The sequence below is a fragment of the Lonchura striata genome, chromosome 20 (assembly GCF_050655825.1).
Source record: "Lonchura striata isolate lonStrDom1 chromosome 20, ASM5065582v1, whole genome shotgun sequence".
Classification (NCBI taxonomy): domain Eukaryota; kingdom Metazoa; phylum Chordata; class Aves; order Passeriformes; family Estrildidae; genus Lonchura; species Lonchura striata.
The window spans coordinates 9,224,187-9,250,226 of NC_140722.1; the positions used below are offsets into that span (position 1 = coordinate 9,224,187).

Genomic DNA, 26,040 nt, shown 5'->3' on the forward strand with positions numbered 1-26,040 from the left:
CAATCCGGGCTGGCTGTAACCCTTCGTGGGCAGGGAAGGCAAGGCAGGCAGGGGACCGGCATCCACATCCCAGCCCTGCCGCTGGTGCTTGCAGGGATGGAAGGGAAGGTGATGGGCTAAAAGTGTCCCAGTGCAGACTGTAGGCAGGACAGGGAATGGTTTCCCATGGGAAAGGGGGAGCTCGAAGCTGGGGGCTCATAAAACAGCTGGATTTTTAGACAGGCTAATTTAGGGATGCTGGGGAGCGCCCTCATCCCCAAATTCCTGCGTAAGGATGGGACATCCAACCTGGCCACCCGGGGGCTGCCCATGGCCACACTGCAGCGGGGCATCAGGTCCCTTCCGTGATCCTGATGGGACGCAGGTGCCACCCACCACACTGGACGCGTGTCCCCTCCCTGCCACCAGCATCCCGCCGCCGAGCCGGGCACCGGGAGCGGCGCTGGGGACGGGGACGCGTCCCCAGCCTCGGGCCTCGCTCCAGCTGGGCGCTGTTTTGTAAGGACTCCTGGGCCTCTGCGGCGCAGAGATAAGCCCAAGAATTCGCCGTCAGTTCCAAATATCCCGTCCGCTTCCTCCCGCCGTCCTCGCCGCCGCTCCAGCCCGCTTGTCTCATTTCCGCAGCAGCGTGCTGGGGAGCGCTTCCTGTTTTCCCCCCGGCCCCGGGGCGGCGGCGGGGGGCGAGGGGCGCGGGGAGGAAGGGCAGGACAATGGGCGCGGGTCGGCACGGGCGGCTGCCCATCGCCCGCGATGGGGGCTCCTCGCTGGCCCGGGATGGGGAAGGCGGATGGCAGGTGGCAGCAGCGGGGACGTGGGTCCTGGGCTGAGCTGAGATTGCGGATGGGGTTTCTTTCTTTTCCTTTCCTGATTTCTTTTTTTCTTTCTTTTTTTTTTTTTTTTTTTTTTTTTTTTTTTCAAGAGCTTTGCTGTAAATCAACCCAAGCTCCCTAGAGAGCATCGTCTCTGTACCGCAGTGGGAGCCTCTGCTTCAGCTGGGCATGAGGACAGGAACGAAGCTGGGTGGGGCACAGCCCTGGGTGGGGGGGACCCTGTCCTCTATGGGGCAATGAATCGCCCCCCACAAATCGCGTTTTAGGGTCCCTCCAGTCAAACCACCCACCACAACCCTCTCCTCCCCAGCCACAGCATGGGACAGCAGCATTCCCACGGGGCTGCCACCTCCCAGGAGCAGTGTCACAGGGCAGGAGGTTAGGACGTGGCTATCCCATCCCAAACTACAGCTTTGAGACAAGAGAGGTCCATTTTGGATCTCTGCTCATCGGAGCTCAGCAACCTCCTGCTGCAGGTAGGACCACCCAGTGGGCAGCCCTGTGTCCCCCTGTTTTTGGGGCTCCTGCCCCATGCTCCTGGGCTGAGTGTGAGTGTTTACTCGGTGCCTTTCTCACCGCTCACAGCGTGGCAAGAGTTATTCAAAGGCAGGCGGAAGCGAGCGCAACAACTGAAACAACAATGAAAAGGAAACAGAGCTCGAAAAATTCTCCGTTCATAAATCAACTGAACTGCAGGTGATCCCTGGGCAGGAGCGAGCTGAGGAAGAGACACGGCTCGGCTCGGCATGGCCAGCAGCCAGGCAGGCTCCGGCCCCCCAGGCAGGGATGGGGGAGGCCAGGATTTCCCAGGGTGGTCCTGAGTGATGCTGGGGTCGGTGTCCATGTCCCCAGGGATGCACATCAGGGACTCTGAGGCAGGTGAGGTGCAAGCATTTCTGGATTTATTTTTATTACAAGTTTTTATTATACATCTGGGTGAGAAAGGTGAAGCTGTGCTGGGTGGAGTGGGTTTGTGGGGTCAGCATTGCACGCACACGCACAGGCACACACCTCCTTTCCAGGCCAGAGGAATGCAAAAAGCCCAGGGATGTGATGGAGTGCCACAGCCCCTGGTGGCCAGCAGAGTGGGGAGATATGGCAATTTTGGTGCTTGAGGGGTTGCAGAGCAGCCCCATGCTCTTTATTCATCTACATGCCTGTCTTTTTGGGTTGAAATTCATCACTTTGGAAGCAGAGAAACCAAAAAGGTGTGGGCAAGCATGGCTCCAGTCTGTGGCTGTGCCATGGGAGATGCTGGGGTTAACAGGAGATGATCCAGGGCTCTCGGCAGCTTCAGGCCAAGGCTCCTTGCTGGGATCTCATAAAGGCTTTTTCCTCCTTAGGAAATAGAGCCGCTGGATTGGGACGAGCTCCTCAGTGCTGGCAGCATCTCCACACGGGCAGGGGATGGGCATGGTTAGAAAAAATCTCCCCCTCCTGCCTCCAGTTGTGTCCTGCAGCATCTTGCTGCAGGCGGGATAGGGGCCAGTTTGGACAAACCTAGCTGTCCCCTCTGCCAGCTCCTGTATGCTAAGACCCAGTCCCGGGGACACCAAAAGGAACTTGTGCTTTTGGGACCAGTGGATGGCCCCAAGGACCAGGCTGGTGGCAGCGGGCTGACCTTACAGCAGAGGAAATGACCCAGTCGTGTTCCCCGCAGTGGGAAAGCCAGGAGAGATTGCATGTCCCCCTCTGCTGCTATCTGTCCTCCCTCCTGTGAATTCACTGTCATCTTGTCTTTTGGCAGAGCTGGAAAACTGGGAGACCACCGTAAATAAATCCTGTGTCTTTAAGCCATTTTGTACAGTACAAGAAAATGCACTCGTTGAATTACAGCTTTTTAATCAAATACATGTAACCATGTCACTTAAAGTGCTCGCGAAAAGCAAGGAAAAAAAACCCCAACACAATTGGAAGAGCACGATATTAAAACCAGCTGCCTGCTTACCCCCACCACAGTTAATAGTTTTTGAATGTTCTGAATGAGAGAGAAACCAGAGCCAAGCTCCACTTTCATGTCCATCTTTCTGATCAAGCCCTGCCAGACGGGGGGAGCCGGGCAGCCTGGCACAGAGGCGCGGGATGCGGGAGAGCTGCACTCCCTTGTCCTGCTGCTTTGCCCATCCCTTCGGGCTTTCTCGCTCTGGTGATGGGATGTGGGAGCCCATGGTCCTCCTGCAGGCAAAGCAGCTCTGCCTGCCTGGAACCCAGCCTGGAGATGGGACCACAGGTTGCCCAAGCCATGCAGAGGTGAGGGATGCTGCTCTGAGACGTCTCCACCATGTTGTGTGTCCCCTCCTGACCAAATTTAACCCAATTCTACCTCTTGATGATCCTTCCTGCAAGTTGGCATCACCGCTTGTCCCCATGAGGCACTGCTCTACCCACAGCACCCCTTCCTCCGAGCATGCCAGTGCAGTCCACGGTGTCACATCCCCGTGCCCCGTTCCTTTGGGACACACATGCCAGGACCTCCTCAATGCCTGCCTCCGGCCTCGCTGGCCACCGACCTCCCGCCCGGCACAGCCTGCCAACCACCCTAGCTGTGCAGTTCCCCCGCAACGTGGACCAATGCTCATTAAGCATGAGGCAGAGACCACCAAATATGTCAAAACACACTTAAAATTTATTGTTTCATACCATACGTTTGAGTCTCTTGAACGCCGGCCAGTGTTTCTCCCTCTCCGCGATGGGGCCTATCTGCTGTCACCGACGCTTTGCGTATATGTATAGCCCGCTTGCTTGCTGGCTTTTCTTTCCCTCCCCCTTCTTTCTTTAAATGCAAAATACAAACAATTGATGGAAAATGTACATTTGTTCCATATGGGACGGTCGGAGTGTGGAGAGGAGCCAGCAGAGGCATTTTTAGGCAGACTCCTCTCTCCAGCGGATGGCTGGATGGCTTCCCAGAACGGCCCCGCGCGGCCTGGCCTGACTCTCCTGACGAGCTTCAGACGCTCTGTGACGCTCCCACGATGGTGGGGGGGACGTGATTCAGTTCCCTGAAGGGATCAACCTCCCTGGGCTGCCGAGCACAGGAGGAGGGAGAGGCTCCCACCAAAACCGCTGCAACATCCCAGCAGGGTGGAGCTTGGCTGTGCGGGAGGCGATGGGGAGACTTGCTTTAGAATTTGCATAGGAAGTTGAGTTAGGCTGGTTGGGTTGCATTGGGTTAGGTAGACTCAGTTGGATTGGTTGGGTTGCAATTGGGTTAGGTAGGCTCAGTTGGGTTGGTTGAGTTAGGTAGGCTCAGTTGGGTTGGTTGGGTTGCGTTGGGTTATGTTGGGATAGGTTGATTGGGTCCTTGGGATAGGTTACATTGGATTGAGATTGGTTAGCATGGTTTGGTTGGGTTGGATTGGCTTGTCTGGGTTAGGTTGGGTTGTGCTGGCCTGGGCTGGGTTTGGCTGTATTGCATTAGGTGGATTGGGTGGGTTGGGTTAGGTCATGCTGTGTGGCTCGTGTTGGGTTGTGTTGTGTTGGATTGGATTGGACTAGATGACCTCTGGAGAACACTCCCAACCCTTCCATGACCCTTTGGCCTCCTGGAACCTCACAGCATTGCTGAATCACCTCAGAAGAGAAGCACAAAGTGGTTCTGACAGAGGCTGTGGGGCTCAGCCGGCTCAGAGCCAGTGAGGAGGGGTCCCTGAAGTCCCTCATGGTTCACACAATGAAGCCCAAACTTATCTCCTTCACAGGGGCCTGTCCTCCTCATGGAGACCCCAGCACAGTGCTGGGTGAGCAGATGTTGGTGGGGGGCTGGGGGCTGAGGGTCTGGGGGCTTGTGGTAGCCCTAAGTCAGGGGAAGGAATGTGAGGGCTGGTGGGGGCAACGCTGGGAGCTGGGTGGGACAACCAAAGCTCCACGAGGGATGTAGAGGCTGAACTTCACAGCAATAAAAGTGCTGAAGCATTTCAGGCTGCACAGATTTCCTGGGGCACAGTAAGGACTCCTTGCTGGCTTCTTTTATTTTCTTTTGCAAAACCTATAATTTTTATGACACCCCAACTCCTGTTCCCTGCAGGCAGCTGCCCTCCCCTGCCTGCAGAGTATTCCTGCTGCCAGGAGCAGAGCTGGGGCGGGCACCCAGCCTCATCCGAGTGTTCCTGCTGCCCGGCAGCTCTGGGCATGGCAGAGGAAACGGGGCCTTTCCTGTCTGCAAGGAGCACTGAGATTTCCAAACATTTCCTTTCCCAAACTGAGCTGCAAAGAAGAAAGTTGGGGAAGGCTTGGGAACTTTGCTTCTGCTTGGCCAGGAAAGGCTGTTCTGGGAACATTTGAAACCTTTCTTTGCATTTCAACCTTTTCTCTTTGGTTAACCTCCCACCACAGAATGCTGTTACCTCTCTAAAGGTTTTGCCTCCTGTCTAAAAAAACCTGAAAACTTTCTTTTTCCAATGCACTTTTTCTCGAGTCAGGAAATGTTTTGGAGCTGTTTCCCACAAACAGGTTTGGTTTTGATAATTTTTTTTTTCCTGAAAGAGGGGGAAAAATATAAATCCCATCACTTGGTCTAAAGCAGCTGCCTGGTACCACAGTGAGGAACCAGCATCAGCAGCATGCTCCTTTTCCCAGAGATGCCCCCACGCTGAACACACAAAATACAGGGATCAAGAGGCTCTAATTCCCTGTTCATCCCAGCCAGGATGACTTCACCAGGGCTGTTGTGTCAGTGTTCCCACCCCGACGGTGAGCTCTGGCCTGGGATGCCTGGGGCTGCCCTGGAGCTGTTGCTTGCCACCCTGTACATCCCCTTTGCCCCCGGCTGTGCCACAGCCTCAGCCTTGGGAACAGCGAGCCCGGAGCTGAACGCTGCCGGGCTGGGCTGGCTGGCACATGAGGTTTTAATATTTGGGTGGGTGATGTCATCGAGCACTCCGTAACGCTGTAAAAAATCCAGAACGTCTATAAAGCTGATCTGTGAACCTCCAGCAGAACACACACACACACACACACACACGGATGTGTGCACATGGATACGCACATGGACACACGGACATGGACAAACACACAGGCACATGGAGGGCTGCATACATGGAGATGCACACACACACATAGATGCACCTACAGCTGTGCACAGACATAGCCACGGAGAGATGCACGCGTGGATACACACAGAGGAACACCTGGATGCACGTGCAGGCTCAGACATGCAAAGGGACAACAAAAAAGATGCACAAAAAGGAGCAGCACACACGTGCAGAGGTGCACACCCATGCACAAACACAACCCACCCAGATGCAGACGCACGGATATCCAGGGATGTACACACACACACACACACACACACACACACACACACACACACACACAGATGCCTGCACACGTGGATAATGCATACAGGGGTGGATGTGAGCATGGATGCGTGCAGTGGTGCAGGTACAGCAGGTGCTTGCACACCCGTTCACACTGATGCACACCAATGCTTGCACACGTGCAGGTTTGCACACGGATGTGTTGGGACACACGCACAGCTGCACACAGGTAGAATCCACTGCCCTGCACCCCCAGGGGACACAAAGCAGATGTCACCTGCCCAAAAAGCCCAGGTAGGACCTGGCATCGCCTCCCCCTCTCCCTGCATCCTGGGAAAGCCGGCAGGATGGGCTGTCAGGTTTTCCATTTACCTGTCAAGTACCTTCTCCATATTCCTGCTGTAACGACCTGCTAAAAGCCCCTCACTCCTCCTCCCCAGCCCAAAACCATCCGGCCTTGAGCTTTGGAGAGATTAAGTCATAAAAATCGGAAGGGGCTGTGCAGTAACAGCCCCAGCCTGAGCCATAACGGCAGTGAAATCATCCTCAAACTATGTCAGCTCCAGCTATTTCCAGTCCCACGTCACACCTGAGCCATTGGCATGCAGCGAAAGAAAACACTGGGGGATGGTTTCCTGACCCCAGAGCAGCTGTACGGGGACAGGAGCAGGGGAAAGATAAAAATAATATATATATGTTAAAAATATATAAAAGTAACATATTAAAAATATTGAAAAAAACAAATATACAAAAATATAAAATAAATCCCAGCGTATAAAAAGAATAAATATAGATGCAGATAAACAGATAAACATAGAACTAATATATTAAGATATTAAACAAGACATAAAATTATAGAAAGAATATGTAAAATAAGTGGTGTGGTTAAAGCCCATCAAGGAACCCACACCTTCCCAAGGACCCAGCACCTCTTCTAAGTTCATCTGAGCCCTCTGCCCTCCTGATGGAGCCAGATCAGCCCCTCTGCCACCAGTCTCACCAAACCCTGCATTTGGAGGCGGACAAATCCTGCCCTGGCCATGGCTAAACCATGAGGCTGCAGCAGCGACTGTGGAGAGGTGGAGGTTTTTTTTCCTCTCTCCCTTCTCTTTTGTTTCCCTGTGACCTGGGGTAGGGCTGGCCAGCGAGGTGGGGCTTTTACAATGGCTGTGGTTTCAACCTGGTGCATCCTTGGTGCAGTTATGGATGACAATGACCATCCATTGCAGCTTTCATACCTGCTGTAGCCCCACAGCAGCATCCTGGGGCATGAATCACAGCATGGTTTGGGCTGGAAAGATCCTTAAGAGTCATGAAGTTCTAACCCTCTGCCATGGGCAGGGACATCTTGCACTAGACCAGGTTGTTCCAAGCTCAATCCAACCTGGCCCTGGACACTTCCAGGAATGGGGCATGAGCAGCTTCTCCAGGAACCTGTGCCAGTGCATCACCACCCTCATTCTAACAACTTCTCATATCTAATCTAAATTGACCCTCCTTCAATTGAAAAACCATGGTGAGCTGGCACAGCCTGAACCACGGGGAAAGGAGGCAATTTCTGCTGCAGAAAAGTGACTTCACGTTTGCTCCACGATGTGATGGACAGCGGCTCTCCCCGGCACGGCGGGGCAGCTGGGTGAGGACCGGCCTGCCCACCACCGCTTTGAACAGCAGGAAGTGAGCGCATCCATGCCTGGAAGGTACCTGGAAGCTGGAGGCTGGAAAATAACTCAGGGCTTTCTTCTTCTCCCCCCTCCCTCATCTCCTTCCTCCCAGGCCGCTTTGGGGAGCGGAGCGGGATGGAGCCCATAGCCGGCTGCTTCCTTTCATAGTCATCGGCGGCGGCACAGGATGCTTCTCATTTGGTGTTGTGTTTGTTTGCTGCAGCGCGGGTTCTGGCACCCGCCGGGCGCCCGCCAGCCCTCCCGTGTAGGTAGTGAGGTCATTTTTCCATGTATTCCCCCTTTTTACATACTGTATATGGAAAGACAATGAAGCGCCTTTGTGGCGTTCCATGGGAACGCGTCGCCAGCCCCCGGAGTGGTCCCGTTTATTAGCGCTTCACATTCAACAACAACAAAAAAAAAGTGAGTCAGGATTGAGTCCTGTTAACACTAATGTGAATTTAATTTAGGAGAAGCTTGAAAATTAATGTCATTTGTTAAATATCCATTTCCCCTAAAAGGCAATTCTTTGCCAACAACAACAACAAAAACTTCTTCTTCTATTCAATTTTTAAATTTTTTTTTTTAAACAGCCTTTTTTGGCGATATCAGCCTGGTTTAAATCACTCGGCGTTCAAGGAACGGATGCCACTGGGTTTTAAGCAACAGATTGTTGTTTCTCCTTTTCAAATTGAAGAAAAAAGCTCCCTGTAAATCATACAGTGATTCACAGGAGGGGGACGAAGCTCCAGCAAAGCACCAGCAGCTCCGAGCAGGATCTGGCTGGGCACGGTGATGGCTCGGCAAGATCCGCCACTGCTGGAGCCAGGGAGCAGCCAATGAAGGCCAGGAGGAGGAAAGGCTCTGGTACATGGAGTTTTCCTCCAGCTCTGAGGATTGTAGAGAAAGCATTGGAACAGTCTGGCTCTATTTTTGGGGCATTTCATGGGAAAACAGGGTGAGCCATGAGCCATGGGGACCACGCATCGGTGCGCTGCCAGCCTGCCAAAACAATGACCACACCAAGGCTCGTTTCGGAGGAGGATATCACATATTTTATTATATTTTAATCAGAGAACAGCTGCTTTTCCTGTTGGGAGCATCTCTGGGCAGCATGGCGCGGTGTTATGGGGCTGCCACCAGAATCCCATCCCATCCCATCCCATCTCATCCCATCCCATCCCATCCCATCCCATCCCATCCCATCCCATCCCATCCCAGGCCACTGTCCCGTGCCGAGCCGAGCAGAGCCGCGCTCACGGAGCCCGAGGCGGCTGACGGGGCGGGCGGGCGGCAGCTTGGAAATTAATACATTTGCCAGGTTGTCAAAACATTAATCAACGGATACAAAAATCTGGAAATGGTTGGGACAACATGTATTTGCGGAAAATATGTGTTCACACAACAAGCACACAAGATGGGAACAATTATATGAAGATGTTTTAATAATTAACCAGAATAAAACAGTTTGCTCTCCATACAGTTCTAGACAATAAAAGTGTTTGCAGTCATATTTTTCTTTTGTACAAAATTCCAGTCAGTTGTTCCTCAATATTTACATTAGCATTCCCTTTTCACAAAATATCTCCTTTTTTCCCCCCTTCCTTTTTTTTTTTCTTTAAATCCAGCTTTGCTACATAAATGCTTTAGATCTCATGGATATCCCTTGATTTCTCTTTAAAAAGTCTAATAAAAAAAACCCCAAAAGACATTAAATACCATTTTATATATAAAAATGCTTAGTAAAAATATAGTTTTGTTGCCCAATTAAAATATATTGCTGAGAATACAGTAAAAACTGTCCTAAAGCCCACCCCTAATGGGCGCCGACTCTTTAACAGCCCCGGCAAAGTCTTTCTAAAAGCTTTTTCCCCCTAAAAGTTCACCTGTCCTTGGGTTAAATACTGGGGACAGGTCACACTTTGGCTCATCCTGGTGTGATTATTTCAGGCAGGATTCACTGGAATTGGCTTGAAAATGCCCCTTGGAGCTGGCGGGAGCTGGAGATGTGCCCTGCCGAGGGCTGGAGCGGGGAGCACGGCGGGGAAAGGCGTCTATCTGTGTTATATAGTTATACGGTATATCAGTGAGTTCAGCATGGTCTGTCTCTAAAAAAAATTAAAAAAAAAATCAAAATAAAAAAGAACGAACAAGAAAGCGATGCATTTAATGAGATACTCTAAATATGATGGAGCTCGTGGTTAAAGGAGGATGGCTTTTTGTTTTTAGAGGAGAGTCGGGGCTCTCCTGGTGCACGCATTGGATGGTGGGGTCAACCTAACCGGTGATGCAGGGGCTATAGTAAACAGCACTGCTGGCATCGGACAGGGCGGATATCAAACTGCTCTCCTCGCAGGAGATGCTTCTAGGAGTCACTTTGGACAGGGAGACATGGTAAGGGAGGCCCGAGGCTTCGGGACGAGTCCTGCTCATGTTCAAATACTGGTCAAACTCATTGCGGTCAACGTCTGTCCAGAGCTCGGTTTGGTTCAAGTGATCCACGCTCTCCATGTGGTGGGCTTCAGGCGGGGGCGACAGCTGGCCCAGGTGGGCGGAAAGCCCGTTCTGAGTTCCTGAGCACATCTGGTTGTAGTAAAGGCTGGAGGGATGGGGAGTCCTCATGGCGTCGGCCAAGTGTGAGGGGGTCTGTGTGTAGGGCACGGCCACGTCCCGCCCCATGCACTTCTCCTGGGGAAACTCCATCTGGTGATGGTGGTGGTAGCCGCGAAAGGGCATCATGTTGCAGTCATCCTGCATGTGCGGAGGGAAAAACGCCGGCTCGGTCTGTTCCAAGACATCCAAGGGAGACATCTCAGGAGTTGGCAAGCCATAGTTTTCAATATCCGACCCCATGGAGTGGAGTTCTCTGAAGTGGTTAAGTGGGGGAGGCTGGGGGTGGCCCGGCTGGCTGCCGCCATGGTGACTCATGCTGAAGTTGTCACTGCAAGGCTGGGAAAGGTTATGCAGGAGGATATTGGGTTCCATCCTCTTGATTTTCTTGGCTTGCTTCTTTCTCCTTGGGCGGTATTTGTAGTTGGGGTGATCCTGGAGATGCTGGATGCGCAGTCGCTCTGCCTCTTCCACGAAGGGACGCTTATCACTGGCGCTCAGCGCTTTCCACGACTGGCCTGGAAGAGGAAAGAGAAGCTCTGTGAGAGTGGCTCAGCCACCTGGCACTGGCCAGGGCACAGGGGCACTCAGGGAGAGGCAGCCCAGCGGTGAAGGGCTCCTGCAGACCAGAGCTTGGCACCTGAGCAAGGTCTCACTGCTGGCAGCAGGAAGGGCTGGGGTATGGGTTCCCAAGCCAGTCTATTCCCTTGTCCCAGAAGAAGGCTCCAGCAGTGCCCAGCACTTCAGTGCTGTGGGAGAATGGGGCTACATGGAACGGGAATCCCTCTGCCAGGGCTGGGGATTCTGCCTCCCACTGCCCACTGTACAGACTACAGTCCCTGCTTCCCTGCATCCCGCATCCGTAGCCTGCACCTCTGCAGACCAAACCACCCGTCCCAAAAACGCACAGCACCATATCCTGAATCCCACATCCCCACACCCTGCAGCCCCGTGTCTCTGCATCCTGCTGCTCTGTCTGGCCATATCCTGCTTCCCGTAGTCCCGCATCCTGCAGCTCCATTTACCCATATCCTGCTTCCCGTGTTCCCACATCCCGCATCCTATAGTCGTGCATCCCGCATCCTGCAGCCTGTATTCCCATATCCTGCATCCCTGCAGCTGTGTACCCCTCAGCCCTGTATCTCTGCATCCCACAGCCCTGTTTCCCTGCATCTTGTGTACATGCAGCTCTGGCTCTGTATTTCACATCCTTACATTCCACAGCCCAATATTCCCACATCCCGTAACACCACATCCCACAGCCATTGATCCAAGAGTCCTGCATCCTTAGAGTTCACATCCCTGCAGCCCTGCATCCTTGCAACCTGCAACTGGTAGCCCTTCATCCCACATTCCTAAAGCTTGTGTTCCGCAGCTCTCTAACCTTGCAGTCCATAGCCCTGCATCCCCCAGCTCTGTATCCCACAGCTCCCCATCCTTGTACCCCAGCTCCTGCACTCCCATATTCTTGCAGTCTGCATCCCGCAGTCCTGTACCCTTGGAGCTTGGCTAGCAGAGCCCCATATCCTTGCATCCTACAGCCTGCTGAGTTGTATCTGTGCAGTCTGCATCCCATAGCCCTGGACCCTCAGCACACATCCCAAATCCCTGTACCGCTTCATCCCACACACCCAGCCCTGAATCCCCGTACCTCAGCAGTTCACATCTCCAGCTCTGTAGCCCTGCATCCCACTGCCTTGGACTATCAGAACCAAACCCGCCTATCCCAACACCCCCAGCCCTGTACCCCAACATCCTGAGCTCTGTATCCCCAAATCCTGCAGCCCTGCACTCTCACAGCCCACATCCCCAGACCTGTACCTCTGTATTACTGTTTTCCCAGCCCTTACTCCCACATCCCTGTCTCCTCCGCTCGATATCCTCCCCATCCCACAGCCCTGTACTCTTGCAGCCTGGATCTCCAGCCCCACATCCCCACGTCCCCTAGCTCTGTAAGCCCGCATCCCACAGCCCTGTAGTCTTGCAGCCTGGATCTCCAGCCCCACATCCCCATGTCCCCTAGCTCTGTAAGCCCGCATCCCACAGCCCTGTACTCTTGCAGCCCGCACCTCCGCATCCCCAGCCCCGTAACGCAGCATCCCCGCATCCCTAGCTCCACACTCCCGCATCCCCAGCCCCGCACCCCGCATCCCCGCGCCCCCAGCCCTCCTCCCGCTCCTCTCCCGCTCACCCAGCATCTTGCTGAGCACGGCGTTGTGCAGGTCGGGGTTCTGCTGCGCCAGCCGCTTGCGCTCATCCTTCGCCCAGACCATGAAGGCGTTCATGGGCCGGCGGATGCGGGAGTCCTCGGCGGCCTTGCCCTCGGGGCGGCCGGCCGGGGGGCTGTATCCATAGCCCGGCTCGGGGCTGGGCGTGCGGCTGGGGGCCGCGCCGGGGGCCGCGCCGCCGGGGCCGGGGCCGAAGGCGAAGCCGGGCTCGGGGCTGGGCGTGCGGCTGGCGGGGGAGGCGGCTCCCGGGGGGCGCGGGAAGGCGAGCCCGGGCTCAGCGGCCGGCACGGCGGCGGTGACCCATGAACAGTCGCCCCGGGGTTGCGATATCTCCTCTCGGCAGTAGTTAGACTCAGATATATTCATTCCAGCTGGACAGCACTTTGTGTCCGACCCGACCGGGTGCCGGAGAGAGAATCGGGATTCCTGCCGCGTCCCGCCGGGTCCAGCACCGCCGAGCAGCCGCCCGCAGCTCGCTTCCCTCGCCTGCCTTCGGGGGACTCGGGCTCGTCTGCGTTTGTTTTGGTTTCTTTTCTTTTTTTTTTTTTTCCTCGTATCTTTTTTTGTTTTTTTCCCCCCTTTCCCCCCAAAAAAAACTTTTGGGATGATGCTGGGTTGGAAGGGGCAAAATATAGCCGGGCTGGACCAATCAGCGGGGCGAGGGGAGGAGGAGGAGGAGGAGAGGGAGAGGAGGAGGAGATGAGGGGGAGGAGGAGAAGGAGGAGATGAGGGGGAGGAGGAGGAGGGAAGGGGGGCGTCCCCAGGCACCAGCAGGAAGAGCCACCCGGGGAGGGCCGAGCTGGGACCGGTGTACAAGCTGCTGCCCCGTTCCCTTCTGTCCAGGGAGAAGGGTTGTTTAATTTTTCTCTCTTTCTTGCTTGCTTTCTTGCTTTTCTTTCCTTAATTTTTTTCTTTCTCTTTCCTTTCTTTTCTTTCTCTTTCCTGTCTATGTATTCTTTATGTATTTTTTTTTTTCTCTTTGCAAGCCTCTTTTCTGCTCCCTGTGCCCTGCCCTCGCCCCCCACCACCCGCGGTGCTGAGGCAGGGAAGCGTTCAGCTTTGCCTGCCAGGCTGTTTGCAGCAGCACAGGGATGTTCAGGTCTTGGCGTTTATTTTTCTTACGACTGACTCCGTTTGTGTGTTTTGGCCAGCATTCCCCATCCGGGGCTGGGAGCAGCCCTGGGGTGAAGGCAGGGGTGAGCCCTCTCTCCTCGTCGATTTTCTGTGGGAATTTCAGTGTCAGGCAAAGGAACGGCTCCTTGAGTTTACGTGCCGTTTCCAGGGAAAGCAGTGTGTTTTCTAGGGATTGTTGAGGAATGGGGGGTTCACTATCAGCCAGGTGATCGTGGCTAAACCCGGGGCTGCTGGGGCTGGCACGGCTGTGCCATCGCTGCATGCCTTGGGCATGGCTGGGTACCCACAGCACGCTGCCATCGGCAGCCACAGCAAAGCAGCACATCCCGTGCCACCAGGTCACTGTTCCGCTGGCTTGGCCGCCATCCAGCAGGGATTTGCAGTGCCAAGGCTCAGGCTAGGTGGTCTGAAGGTTCTTCCTGCCCTTAGCGCTGCGAGTTACGAGTTCTGCGGGACCCATTTGCAATAAATGAGATTAGCTGGTGCTCTGTGCCTGCCCCCTGAAGTGCCCGGGGCAATGGGGCTGACTTGGAAGAGATGTCCCAGCTCCGGGTACCTGCCCCCGGGCCCTCTCTGGCTGTGGACATGCCCTAGACCCCAGCCTGAAATGTGAACCTCAGCCTCAGGAAGACTTGGGGCACTGGGTTGCGCAAGAGCCCAGCTCCAGCCTCTCACAGCCGTGGGGTATTGCATGCCATGGTTTCTGTGTGTCTGGAAGTGATTTGGACAAGCCAATCTGCTGTTAACCCTAAACAAAACAAAGGCCTCTTAAAAAAAAAAAAAACTTTAAAAAAAATCGTGTCTCACTTATTCTTCAATCATCAACCAGGAGCAACAGAGGTTTCGGGTGAGATTTCCTTCACATTTCTGGAGCTTCTTATTAAAACTTTGAAAGTGCAAATCAGCACCAGTCCACAGGAGAGCCCACACAGCTGCAAGGAGTCTCCTCTCCTCTCTCCCCCATCCAGAGGGAGCCGGAGCGCTGCTTTGCTGGAGAAGCAGTGCCTGCTGCCATCCAGAGCAGAGCCCTGGAGGCTTTGGCTCTTTGTCCCTGCTCTGGAAGAAGCAAGGTGGGTGCTGGGGGATCTGGGGACTCTCAGAGTGGGACCTGTGGCTGCCTGTGGAGTGAAGTGAGCAGCCTTTGGGGCAGTCAGCCTGGGCAGCTGGTGGGGACATCCCCCTTCTTCCAGGCTTCAACCAAGCATGTGGTGCTTTCCTATATCACATCCTCTCTGTCGTCTCCTCCACAGCCCTGGCAGAATTATTGGCATCCAGGTGTGCTCAGAGCTGCCCTGGAGCCAGGGTTGGATTTGGGGGCACCAGCTGGCATATGGGATGTGGTGAGGATGAGCTGCAGCAGGGTGGGAATGGGAGCAACTCTGATTTTCTTAGCCCTGTAATGATGTTAAGAGCTGGGGCAAACCCTCTCCAGGGGAGGTAGAGACTCGTCCTGCACACTTACTCTGTTCAGCCACTCCAGGCCTGGGCTTCTTCTACATGGATGGCCAGGGGCTCAGGATGCTCTCCCTGTTGCAGGGGGCAGAGATCAGGGTGGTGCTGCTGTTCCTGCTACAATGGGATCATTTGAGAGCTCCTGACCATGGAGCAAAGCCAGACACTTCGACCCTCAAGCTCACATGAAACCCAGCCTTGCACTGGGTCTGCACACCTGGTCTTACAGTGCATTTGCTGGTTCTGCATCATTAGGAAATCATTAAGATAAAAAAAAGGGGAAAAAATTAAAATTGCATAAAAGGAAGCAAATAGAGAGGAATGGGATAAAGAGCCATGAAGTATGGAATGATTTTGGAGGAAGCAAAGCACAGAGAGAGGGGAAGGAGAGCTGCGAGGGGATGGAGCTGATTACAAAACACACAAAAATGCCTGGATGCAGAAGTGCCTGGGTGCAAAGCACTCAAAATATCCCCAGGCCAGCCTGGGAGGAGCGTGCCTTCATGGACAATGCCACCCCATTTTGCTCTTCTCCCTCTCCCCACAGCCGGCACCACAGAGTTTCACTCCAGGGAGTGAAAGCCCCCTCACCCAGGTGTGGGGTGAAGTTGCAGGGTCTGTGCCTGGCTCAGCTTTCCTGGCAGGGTGATAAAGCCCTCCTTTCACCCTGCTGCCCACAGGGCTGGAAGGTGGGGTGCTGCTGAGCCCCTGGCTCCTCACCAGCCGCACCTGCAGCCGCGGGCAGGGAGAAGCTCTGGGCATCCCTGGGCGGAGCCAGGACAGGTGAGTGCCAGCCGAGTGACCTCTCCCCATTCTCTCCTCGCTGGCCTTGGAATCAGGCAGGTTGGACCCCAGCTCAGCACACAGTCTCTGGAGTTGTGTATTTTTTTTCACTCCCTCCCCAGTTTTATTGAGCTGGCAGCTGGCTGACCCCACCCCGGCCCCTGGCTTCCCTTCCGAGCATCCCGCGCAGCCCAGCACCACACCTAGCAGAGGAAGCACGGCGGGACAGCCGCCTCGGCTCCCCAGCACAAAGGCATTTTCCCTCCCCGCCCCCAGCCCGCCCCGTTCCCGATTATTTCTGCCAGCCAGGTCCAATGCCGAGCTCCCACCCAGTTAAAAATAGATGTGGCACAACCTGGATCATCCCAAGGGGTATCAGGGATTTGAGGACTCAAAGAGGGGCTGGTGGGGATGGCAAGAAGGGATCAAGAAGGGATAGCAGAGGTGGCAGGTGGATGCTGGCAGGATCCTGTGGCACAGCAGTAGCCAGGCTCCCAGCTGTGGTGGGAAAATTGCTTTTTATCCTCATTTTGCAGAGGGTGCAGGGGAGGGGCAGGGGCAGGATGGGTCCTTGGGCCTGGGTGCAAGTGCTGCACCCTCCTCTGGTGCCCAGCACTGCCCTCCCTTGCTCACACAGACCAGCCTTGCCTTTAGATGTGCTCACACCACTAATTGATTAATCACCATGCAATTACCAGCAGCGTGTGGCTGGTGCCATTGTGTGTCCAATGGGATGAATGAGATATTTCACAGGAAGAGATTTTTTATTAATCATAGTCAATAACTATCATCAGGCCACTAGGAGCAGTGCAGCCAGGTGGGATGGATATGACACCTGCCAAGGGAGATGGGGATCCTTGGGGTGGCCACGGGCTGTTTCTCACACAGTTTGGGGGGACCTGTGCAGCGTGGCCCAGGCTGGCAGCTCCCCCAGTGCCCTGAGAGGTGCCCCTGGTCCCATGGGCTCCCCTGGGGCTGGGGCTGCTCCAGCCTTGATGGAACAAAGGCTTCCCAAAGAAAGGCACTTCCTGCAGAGCAAAGGACTCAGGGCTGGGGCTGTCTGTGAGCCCTGCTGGGAGGCTGAAGTCATCCGCTGGGAAATGCTGTGTTCACTGGAGCCTCCCTTGCTCCAGCCCGGTTTCCTCAGGCACAAATAGTTCAGTGGGTCAGGTGGAGCTGGAAAGTGTCGAGTGAGGCAGCTGAAGTTCAGCATCTGTGTCAGGAGCATCCTGGCTGCAGCCATGTGCCTGTACAAGGGTGACAAATCCCCCGTGTCCCCATCCAGGGAGCAAACTCCCACCCAAGTGGGCGGTTGTGCCACTCCCAGTCCAGGGAATGCCCAGCTCAGCTATTTTTTGCTCATGTGCTCTTTTTTTTGGCTGCTAGCTCCCTCTGACAATGGAAGGGCATCAGGGACAGTGGGAAGGTGTCCTGGACCACAGTGGCTCTCTGCCTGGGTGCTCACTGCCGCTCTGCCCTGCTGCCAACCACGCCGCAGGTCCCCCGCAGCTGCAGGGCTGAGCTGGGAGCACGGTGTGGGCTGTGCCGGCCAAGCCTGGCAATCAGACTCTGCATCTGAGGAAGCAGAGAAAGTTGTCTTTATTTTCAGCTCTTTTCAATAACCAGAGGTCAGCCTTGTTTATACAGGATTATAACTGGAACGACAACAGCGATATCCATTGTGCGAGCAGCGAAACCCACAGCTACCCTAAAAAAGCAGTTTGCTCTGCATGGGTGTGGCCACTGCACCTCCTGGGTGATGGCCAGAGACCTTGGGCCTCCCCAAGGCTGTCCTGCCTCCCCTTCCCCTGCTTTTGCTCTGCTACAGCTCCTTCTGGCACAGGCAACTCTCTGGTCCTACCATCAGCTCGGAGTGCTGCACTTCCAGGCACATCATCCTGTTTGCTCCCTAAGCCGCTCTCTGTGAAACCTGGGGTGAGGTCCCCACACCCCAGGCATGAGCAGAACTGTTGCAAATCCCACCCATGGTGCTTATGGACACTAAATCCTGGGAAAGGCTTCAGCACAAGGAGATCAGAGCAAGCCAGAATGTGCAGGGCACACACCGCCTGCAGTCGCTTCCCTGGCAGCTGATTGCAGCAGCACTCGTTGCTTTAATACCCAGTTCCCATCACAGAGAGAGCCCAGGCTTTTAGGAAGGAAAGTCTTACACTTCTACCAACTATTTCAAGACTTCCATAAACACATTTTTGGTTGAGCATTAATGAATTACCTCAATGCAGAGCTACTCATGCCAAATACATGAATACAGAGTGTAGAAAAGCCGCCGAGAAGCAGATTTGGCTGCCATTCAGCTGCTCCGATCCGCACAATTTCTTTTCTTGATTATAGCAAGAAAATGCTCCCTGCCTGTGGCACTGCGTCCTCCCAGGAACAGGCAGCTGGCCGACAGTTGGGCTGTGCAGAGCCTGGGCATGCCGGGGTTATTCGCTGCTTCCATCGCTTCAGTTGGCAGAAAACGCTGCTTGCTGGTGTCTGTGCAGGAGATGCAGCCAAGAACTGGGATCCTGCTCCCTCTGCATGCCCAGGCTGGCTGCCTCGGGATGCCTGACCTCCTTTTGGGTGCTGAGGAATTGAAAACTGCAATTAGAAAGATTTCTGAGCCTGGATTATTTTGGGAGGTAGGTTGGAGCTGCTCATCTGTGACCCTGCAGCCACACATGCCCATGAGAACCACAGCTATTAAGCCTTGGGGACACCCAGGAGAAGATGTGATCCCCAAGAGAAGTGCAGTCTCCCCTTTGAATACACCCTTCTCACAGGGCTGTGCTCTGTGTGTTCCCAACCTCTGCAGCCATGTGAGACAGTGGGTGGTGGCACCACTGTGGGCATCGAGCCCCCTGGCTGGCAGCAGAGGGGTCACCCATCCTCTCTCTCGCTGGGATGGCTGATCCAGCAGCACAGGACAGCTCCATCTAGGAAAGGTTTGCTGTTCTCAAGAGCTGCTGTGGCTCCTGACATGGTTTAACTTAGCATGAGGCACGACCTCCACAGGCAGCAGCAGATGGCAGATGGCTGCTGGCTGTGCCATGCACCCCTATTCCCTTCCCCCTCTTTCCTCTCCCCTCCCTTCTCTCTCCACTTCCCCTACAGCCCCCAGCCCAGTGCTTTCTGTCGGGGTTTCCAAACACTGGCTGGTTTTTCTCACAGGAAGGTGGCTGCCTGGTTTCTGAACATCACCACAACCAGGCCTGGAGGAGGAGGAGCCCTTTGCAGCATCCCTGGAAGTGACAACCTTTGCCAAAGCTTGCAGCCCACCACATTGCACGCAGGATCTCACAGCCACCTCTGTGCTTCACCAAGGCTTTTGCTGCCCAGCAGAAAGAACGAGGATGTTGCTGAGGGAACCTCACCTCACACAGACAGGGAAACACATGTGGAAGAGAGGAATTTTGGCTCAGAGTGGGTAGATGCTGCTGTGGCTCCATGCCTCAGTTTCTCCAGTCACAGAAGGCCTGTACAGAGCATGGGGTGACCCAGCTTCTTCTCAGCCTCTTTAGAGACAACAGTCTCCCCAGCAAAGGGCAGGATGTATCTCTGACAGAGTGCTTCTATCCTCAGAGAGAATTATAATAATAATTACAACAACAACAACAACAACGATAATAATTATTATTACAATAAGAACACTAAGAATAAAGAGAAGTACCTAAGAGCATTCCCTCCTTGCCAGCAGAGGAACAACTTTTGCTTTTAGCTGCTGCACTGGGGACATTAAGGGGAAGGGAAAGGGGATGTACTCAATTTGCAGCTCAAAACCCCAAGAACTGTGACATCCCTCCCATAAATTGGCCTAAAAATGAGATTTTAAAGCTTGCCACAGGCAGCATCATTTTGTTTGCTTTCTGATTTCAGAGCATCCTTTGTGCTGCAGCCCGGAAAATCCCCCAGCAGCAGAGCTGGAGCTCGGGGATGCGGGGAGCAGTCACGGAGGGGTTTGGCACAGGGATGCAGGGTGGGACGAGGAGGGTGCTGCGGACCCCCAGGGCTGTGCCGATGCCGGGGATCCCCGTGGCTGGCGGAGCGCAGGGGGCCGGGGCAGGAGGGAGGCGGCAGGGAAGGGCTCCAAGGGAAGGGCTTTGTTCGCGGGCCAGCCGGGAGCGTGCGAGGGCCTCCGGGCTCCAGCGTTTCTCCTCCGCTTCGCTCCTGCTGTGTGCGGGAGCCGAGCCAAGGTGGAGCACGGCGGGGTGGAGCGGGTCCCTGAGGAAGGCAGGGGACAAGGGACGGCCGTGCGTTTGGCCCTTAAATTGCCTGGGAAAGCAGCTCTGTCTTTCCATCTCCCCCCAGGGCTCTTCTCTCACCCAAGCTGAGGCTGTTTCCCAGGCTGCTTGCCCTGAACACCTCCACCTCTGCCCTTTGCCAGCGACCCCTCTCCTTGGCCCACGGAGCTCGAGGATCTGCAAGCTCAGGGGAAGGATAAGGAAAGGCTCATGACAGAATGGCCCTTCGTGGAATGCTCGAGCTGGAGAAATAAGGTTAAAGGCTCTTATCTGATGGAGCTGCAGCCTTGCCAAAGCCTGTTGCTATCAGCTCGGGACACATGTGCTATTGGCAAAGCTTCGGGGACACAATAATACAAACAGTTTTCATTGTCGAGTCAACAATGATGGGAGAAGGAGCCTGGTGCTATTACCGGTATAAAAGGCACTGTAGGAAAGCTCAGGACAGGAGGATGCAGTCGGGATCAACAGCAGGGTTTTAGCAGATTACAGTTATATTTGTATTCGGGAAGGAGAAACCTTCCATCCCCAGTGGGCTGGAGCCAGAAAGATGGAGCCAGAGGTGGGGGTTTAGGCTGCAAGGAAAAACTCTTAGAGCAGCACTGGAAGCAGCTGCAGCAAAGTGCTGATGGCAGCGGGTTTGCACAAGGGCAGGTTTGCAGCACGTCAGCCCAAGGTTGTGCTCTGCTCATGAGGAGTCGCTCAGAGAAAAATTCACAGCTGCAAGGCAAGAGAGGCTGTGCAGCAACAGCCCGAGGCTTGCACAGTTCTCTGCATTTTCACTAAAAAAATCTGTTTATTTGGAAAAGCCAGTGTTTGCAGGGTGGATGGGTGATGTGGCACACACTGTATCCAGACACTGCTGTCACTTGGGCAGATTTGAGGATGATGGGGAGAAGGTTGGTGCCTCCACAGGGCTGGTACACAGAGGCCACCTGTGTGTTTCACTGGCATCTTTCCAACACCTGTGTTGCTTGCCCCCACATTCCTTCTCCTCAGCCTTCCTGGCCCCTGTCAGTCTGAATGGGGTATTTTTGGAGAACACATACTCCCATGCCATCCCATACCCTCAGATGACAGTGAGGTGATGGGCAGTCTATTGTGCCCATGGTAGTGAGGAAGAGGATGCAGGTTTGCCAGCTGTTGGGCCATGGTGGCAGGAGTCAAGCATCTATCTATTATCTATCTATCATCTTTCTACAATCTCAGGCACAAAAGCCTCCCCACCATGGGGCGCCGTGGGAGGCTGAAAAGCCGGACAGGAGGTCAGGAAGTTGTTGGCTAATGTCAGGGACCGAGTGGGGCCAGGGTGGCCATTCCCACCGGGAGCGATGATGTCAGGCGGCGGCCGGGGCCAGGAGGCAGGAAGCCCAACGCAGCCAGCGAGTCTGTCCTCCTTGGACTTCCCCGTGTGTTTCATGAACAATGCACCTCGTGTCAGGGACACTGGGAGGCAGGTCCTCCTTCACTTGGGGTACTGCAAGGCTCATCCTCCTGCACTGGGAACGCCATTGTGCCATCCCAGGTGCTGCTCTTCGCTCATGTGGGATGGTGCTGGCGTTGCACCCTTTGCAGGGGGATTTGGTGTGCCTGCTGCATCACTGTGAGGTCTGGAGGTGACAGCTCTGCTGCTGTACTGTGCTGCTTCCCTGGTACATCTGGCCTTGTGTGAGGAGAAGACAGGCTGGTGAGCTTCAGAAGTGCTTGGAGAAAGGATGGCCATGCCACTTGCTGGCCTTCTCCCACTTCCAGCTCAGCTCAGACAAGGCACATACCTGCTTTGAGCATCCAGCCATGCCTGCTTCAGTGTCCAGATATTCCATCTGGAAGTGGAAACAGCAATTACTCAAATGTGACAGGAAAGGCTCTGTCAGACTGAGACACTTAGGCAAGCTGTAAGATGTGGAAAAGCCTCTCCAGACTGCAGGTCCCCACTGAGATGAGGAGTGTCCATGGCCCTGCTTGTATCCTCCCTCCCTAAGCTGGGGAACATCTTTGTGAACTGAGTGGGCATTCAGAGCTGGCAGGGGCTTCAAACGGGGTGGCTGGGACAGGGCAAGACACCTGGTCACCAACAGCAAGAGGGAGAGGGACTTGCTGAGGACAGCGAGCTCATGGGTGGCCCCAAGGACTCGAGCTCGGCGTCTCCCTCCACGCCGCCCAGCACAGCCGTGTTTTCGCAGAGGTGCCTCCGCGCTGGGGCCGCCGGGCTGCGTTTGCCAGCGGCTGGCAGCGATGGCTGTGCTGGTGCCGACAGGCCGGCTGGCATGCTTTCCCCCAGGGAGGCTTTAGCAGGAGGCTGTGCGTTTCTGGGAATTGTGTTGGGTATTGTTCGAGCTGCAAGTGTGCGGCGCGCTGATGAGATCAGGGCTCGGCGCTCGGCGCTGGGGCAGCGGAGCCGCTGCAGAGCCGCTGATGGGGCGATAAGCGGGACAAGGTCCTTATCTGTGCTGCCATCGCTGCGGGGAGCAGAGGGCACGGCACAGCCGCGCTGACCTGGCTCTGCTCGATGCGGGCAGTGAGGAGGGAACGCGCTGCCTTTGCCCTCCGGCAAGCCACGGCTGAGCTGCTGAGCTTATGTCAGAGAAAAGGCCCCAGCCCTCCTCGCTGAGCCTCTCCTTCCTCCTTCTCTGTCACTCAGCCCCTGTCTCCAGCCCCTCGGAGGTCTTGACCCAAATCCTGTGTGCTCTGCCGCATGCTGGCTGCTGTGCTGACAGGACACAGGTCCCGTTGATCCCAAACGCTGGGGGAGACAGTATCAGAGCTCTGCTTGCACTGAGAGGAAGGGGCTGGGGTGTTAGAGCCCTTTGCAATCCTTTGCTGTGGCTGAACTGAGTGGTGCCGTGTTACCCCATGAGAAGTCAACCATTTTTCTCCTCCTCCTCCTCCCCCTCAGGAGGATGCCTCCACTGTGGCTTTTGACACAGAGCAAGTCACGAGATGCCGAGGAGGTCAAACCTGCTGCCACGGAGGGGCACTGCCATCCAGAGAGCTTCCCACTGCCCAGATCTGCAGATCGCATGGGTGAGCAGGGACAGCATAGGAAATGCTACATGGGAAAGCCCTGTGTGGGAGCCCAGGAGCCCCTGCCTTCCCACAGCAGACTTATCAAGGCACCAGTTCAGAGTGGTGCTTTCCATGGGCCAAAAGGGAAGTGCATACACATCAGACTTCTCAGGGTCAAGGATGCTGGGCAAGCAGTGAGAGGAGAGGCTGCAGGGGGCAAGGGAGGGAACCGGGGCGTGGGGAAGGAGACACAAATAGCAAAATGAATAGCTTGAACTTCCTATGTTTTATGGAGGTGAATAAAAGGAGACAGAGAGGGGGAGAGAAAGGAGACCCGAATGCCTGCACAAGGTCTCACGCTCACACAGTCCAGCCTAGACCCCAGAAACTGCTGGTGGCTGATGTGGGGTGGCAGCCTGTACCCCCTTGGCTGGCATGTCTCTGGGCTGGCTGCTTGTCTGGCCCAGTGTCCCCCAGGGGTATCTCATGAAGCGTGACAGGCTGCTGCTTAGCATTTATTCCTCTCCCTGTCATTATTGTTTTGAACAGCAGCCAGTATAATTAAAATTGTTAGGAGAAAGAGGTTTAGGGAAAATCCAAAATGTCTCAGAAGAGCATCTGCAAAGCTGGAGGTCCAAACTCCACCCTGGCACTCACGATGAGCAGGGCCCATGGGAGCCATCATCTCCTCTGCATCCTCCCTTCCATGCTCCCCGTTTCTCAGGGTGGCAGAGGCTGGGCTAACACACAGGGTGGTCCTGGCCACGTTCCCCTTGCAGCTGCTGCCCACTGTAGCTAAATCCTGCAGCTTTTCCTGGTGTAGGACTTGTCCCAGGAGGTCCATATGGCAGTGTCCCCAGGCACCTCACCTGCAGCTCGAGGACAGATGCAGTGGGGGGATGTAAGAAGTGGAGGACATGGAGCCCCTGTGGGCTGCTCTTCCAGAATGGCATGGATGGATCTAAAATATCTCCTGGGAACCATGATGCTTTCTGTTGTGTTAGGAGGGTCTGTGCCACAAGAGGAGGTGTGGAGAGGACCCTTGGCTTCTCAGAACAGTAAGCAGGATGGTCCATAAACAGAAATGGAAGTCACCATTCATGCCACATTCTCCAGGTTTCCTAAGTGTTTGAATGGAGGATTTGACTGCTCTAGGGTCAAATGTCCCCAGTGCCAGGGCTAGGAGATTAAGGCTAAGGACATCAGACAGCTCCAGCAAGGAGGGGAAGAAAAGGCAGATCCCTGCCTCCATTCCAGGGCTGGCACAAGTACATGGTTAGAGGATTAATCAGGAGCCCTCCAGCCAAGCCAGGCTGAGGGTGAAAAGGAGGGGAGGCACATCAAAACCCCTCCCCAAAATAAGTGGTGCTCTGGCAAAGCCTATGGCAGCTGCTCCCATCTTCTGCCTCAGTGTCTCCCAGCTACTGATTGTCTGTTGCTGTCTGGATAGGATCACTCATTACCAGCTCAGAGCCCAGTGTGTCACCCAGGACAGCCAATCCTCCAAACAGTGACCTGCTGAGGTCCTGGAGATCTGAGCACCCCTGAGGTTAGGGTGTGTCTCAGGACAGAGCTTCCCTGTGGGTTTTATGGTGGGTGGATAGACAAGGCAGGCCCAGGAGTGCCTCTCATCTCTGCTTTTTCCAAAAGTGGACCAAGCCTCTGGTGGTTGGGAGCAGAGAAAGGGTGGGGTTTGATGGCTGATCTCCAAATGACTTGAACTTACTGGGGATAGTGGAAGCAACTTGATCCAGCCCATTCGCTGCGTTCAGATCTGCTGAGAGTCGCATGGGAAATACAGTAGCCCAGTGGAAAAAGCAGGTGAGATTTTGTGGGGTTTTATTTTGCAGGAAACTTCTCCTGGCTCTCCCAGATCTGCCTGCCAAGGGCAGCTGCCAGCGAGGCACCACCAACGGAGACTTTCAGGGAGTCTCTTGGTGTGCAGGGGTCAGCAAAAGCCCCCTCCCAGACTCTCCCTGACGGACTCGCCCCTGCTCTGTTTTTAGCACATTCAAGTAGCTGCTTTCACAAGAGGTAAAAGAAAGTTCATGGATCCGTTGACAGATCACCCCAAGCGGGAATTTCTCTGGGAATTCCTGCAATAGCAGGTTAGCTCCCGCGGAGGTGGAGTTTCCTCTGGATCTACCTCCACCCAGGCTTGGGGAGAGCTCTGGCCACCGGCTCCACGCTTGGGGGGCAGGGCTGAGCGACGCCACCGCTGCTTCCCAGCCAAGGTCAGCCAGAAACCCTCCCTGTCCTGCAAGCGCCTGGCCTGTTGTGTCCTGTTAACCCTTGGGAAGAGCAGAGCCACAAGCTGGCAGGCTTGGGCTGCAGAGCTGGCCCGTGCCCAGGGGCACACAGGGGCAGTGGACATGCCCAGCAGGCACACAGAGCTGCAGGCGTGAAGATTTCGTGCCATTCTGTCCCTTGGGGACTTGCTGCCAGGCAGTGGTGGGCCCTGGGTGAGGCTGGTTGCCACTGCAGGAGGCCAGCGCTGGCAGGGAGATGGCTCCTGCTCGAGGCAGGGAGTGACGGGGTGATGGTGCTTGGCATCAGTGACTGTGTGCTCTGGAATCTGAGACACGTCCCCGGCCATACTTGTGGTCAGGAACCATCTCTGCGTTGCAGCAGCACAAGCCACACTCCCAGTGGCAGCAGTGCTGCTTGAGCGTGTCTCTGACGCCAAGGACCGGCGTGACCCGACCCCACACACGGGACAGGCAGCTGCTCATTTCCAGAAGGTCCCCTTGTTGGGACTTGTTTCCTCCTCTCTAACAGAGGTGGGCCTCACCAAAATGGCACCTCCTGACTCCACAGCCAGACCCTGCCAAGGG

General features: G+C 55.1%; 1 protein-coding gene and 1 long non-coding RNA gene across 2 annotated transcripts; one reads left to right on the forward strand and one right to left on the reverse strand.

Annotated features, from left to right (window-relative positions):
- The first annotated feature begins 674 nt into the window (after positions 1–674).
- LOC146765729 (uncharacterized) lies at positions 675–24,518 on the forward strand. The gene is made up of 3 exons (XR_014949670.1): positions 675–1,306; positions 1,416–18,601; positions 19,131–24,518. It is a non-coding gene; the product is annotated as an uncharacterized LOC146765729 (long non-coding RNA).
- Positions 9,180–12,956, reverse strand: SOX18 (SRY-box transcription factor 18). Its single transcript, XM_021527422.4, has 2 exons — positions 12,554–12,956; positions 9,180–10,880 (listed from the first exon to the last, which is right to left on the reverse strand). The coding sequence occupies exons 1-2, from the start codon at positions 12,954–12,956 to the stop codon at positions 10,030–10,032; spliced, it is 1,254 nt and encodes a 417-aa protein (XP_021383097.2). The 3' UTR covers positions 9,180–10,029.
- Positions 24,519–26,040: the final 1,522 nt, after the last annotated feature.

Coding starts and splice junctions, on each gene's coding strand:
- SOX18 (XM_021527422.4), bottom strand. CDS start 12,956: ATGAATATATCTGAGTCTAACTACTGCCGAGAGGAGATATCGCAACCC. Junction 10,881..12,553: donor CGTGCTCAGCAAGATGCTGG/GTGAGCGGGAGA, acceptor TTCCTCTTCCAG/GCCAGTCGTGGAAAGCGCTG.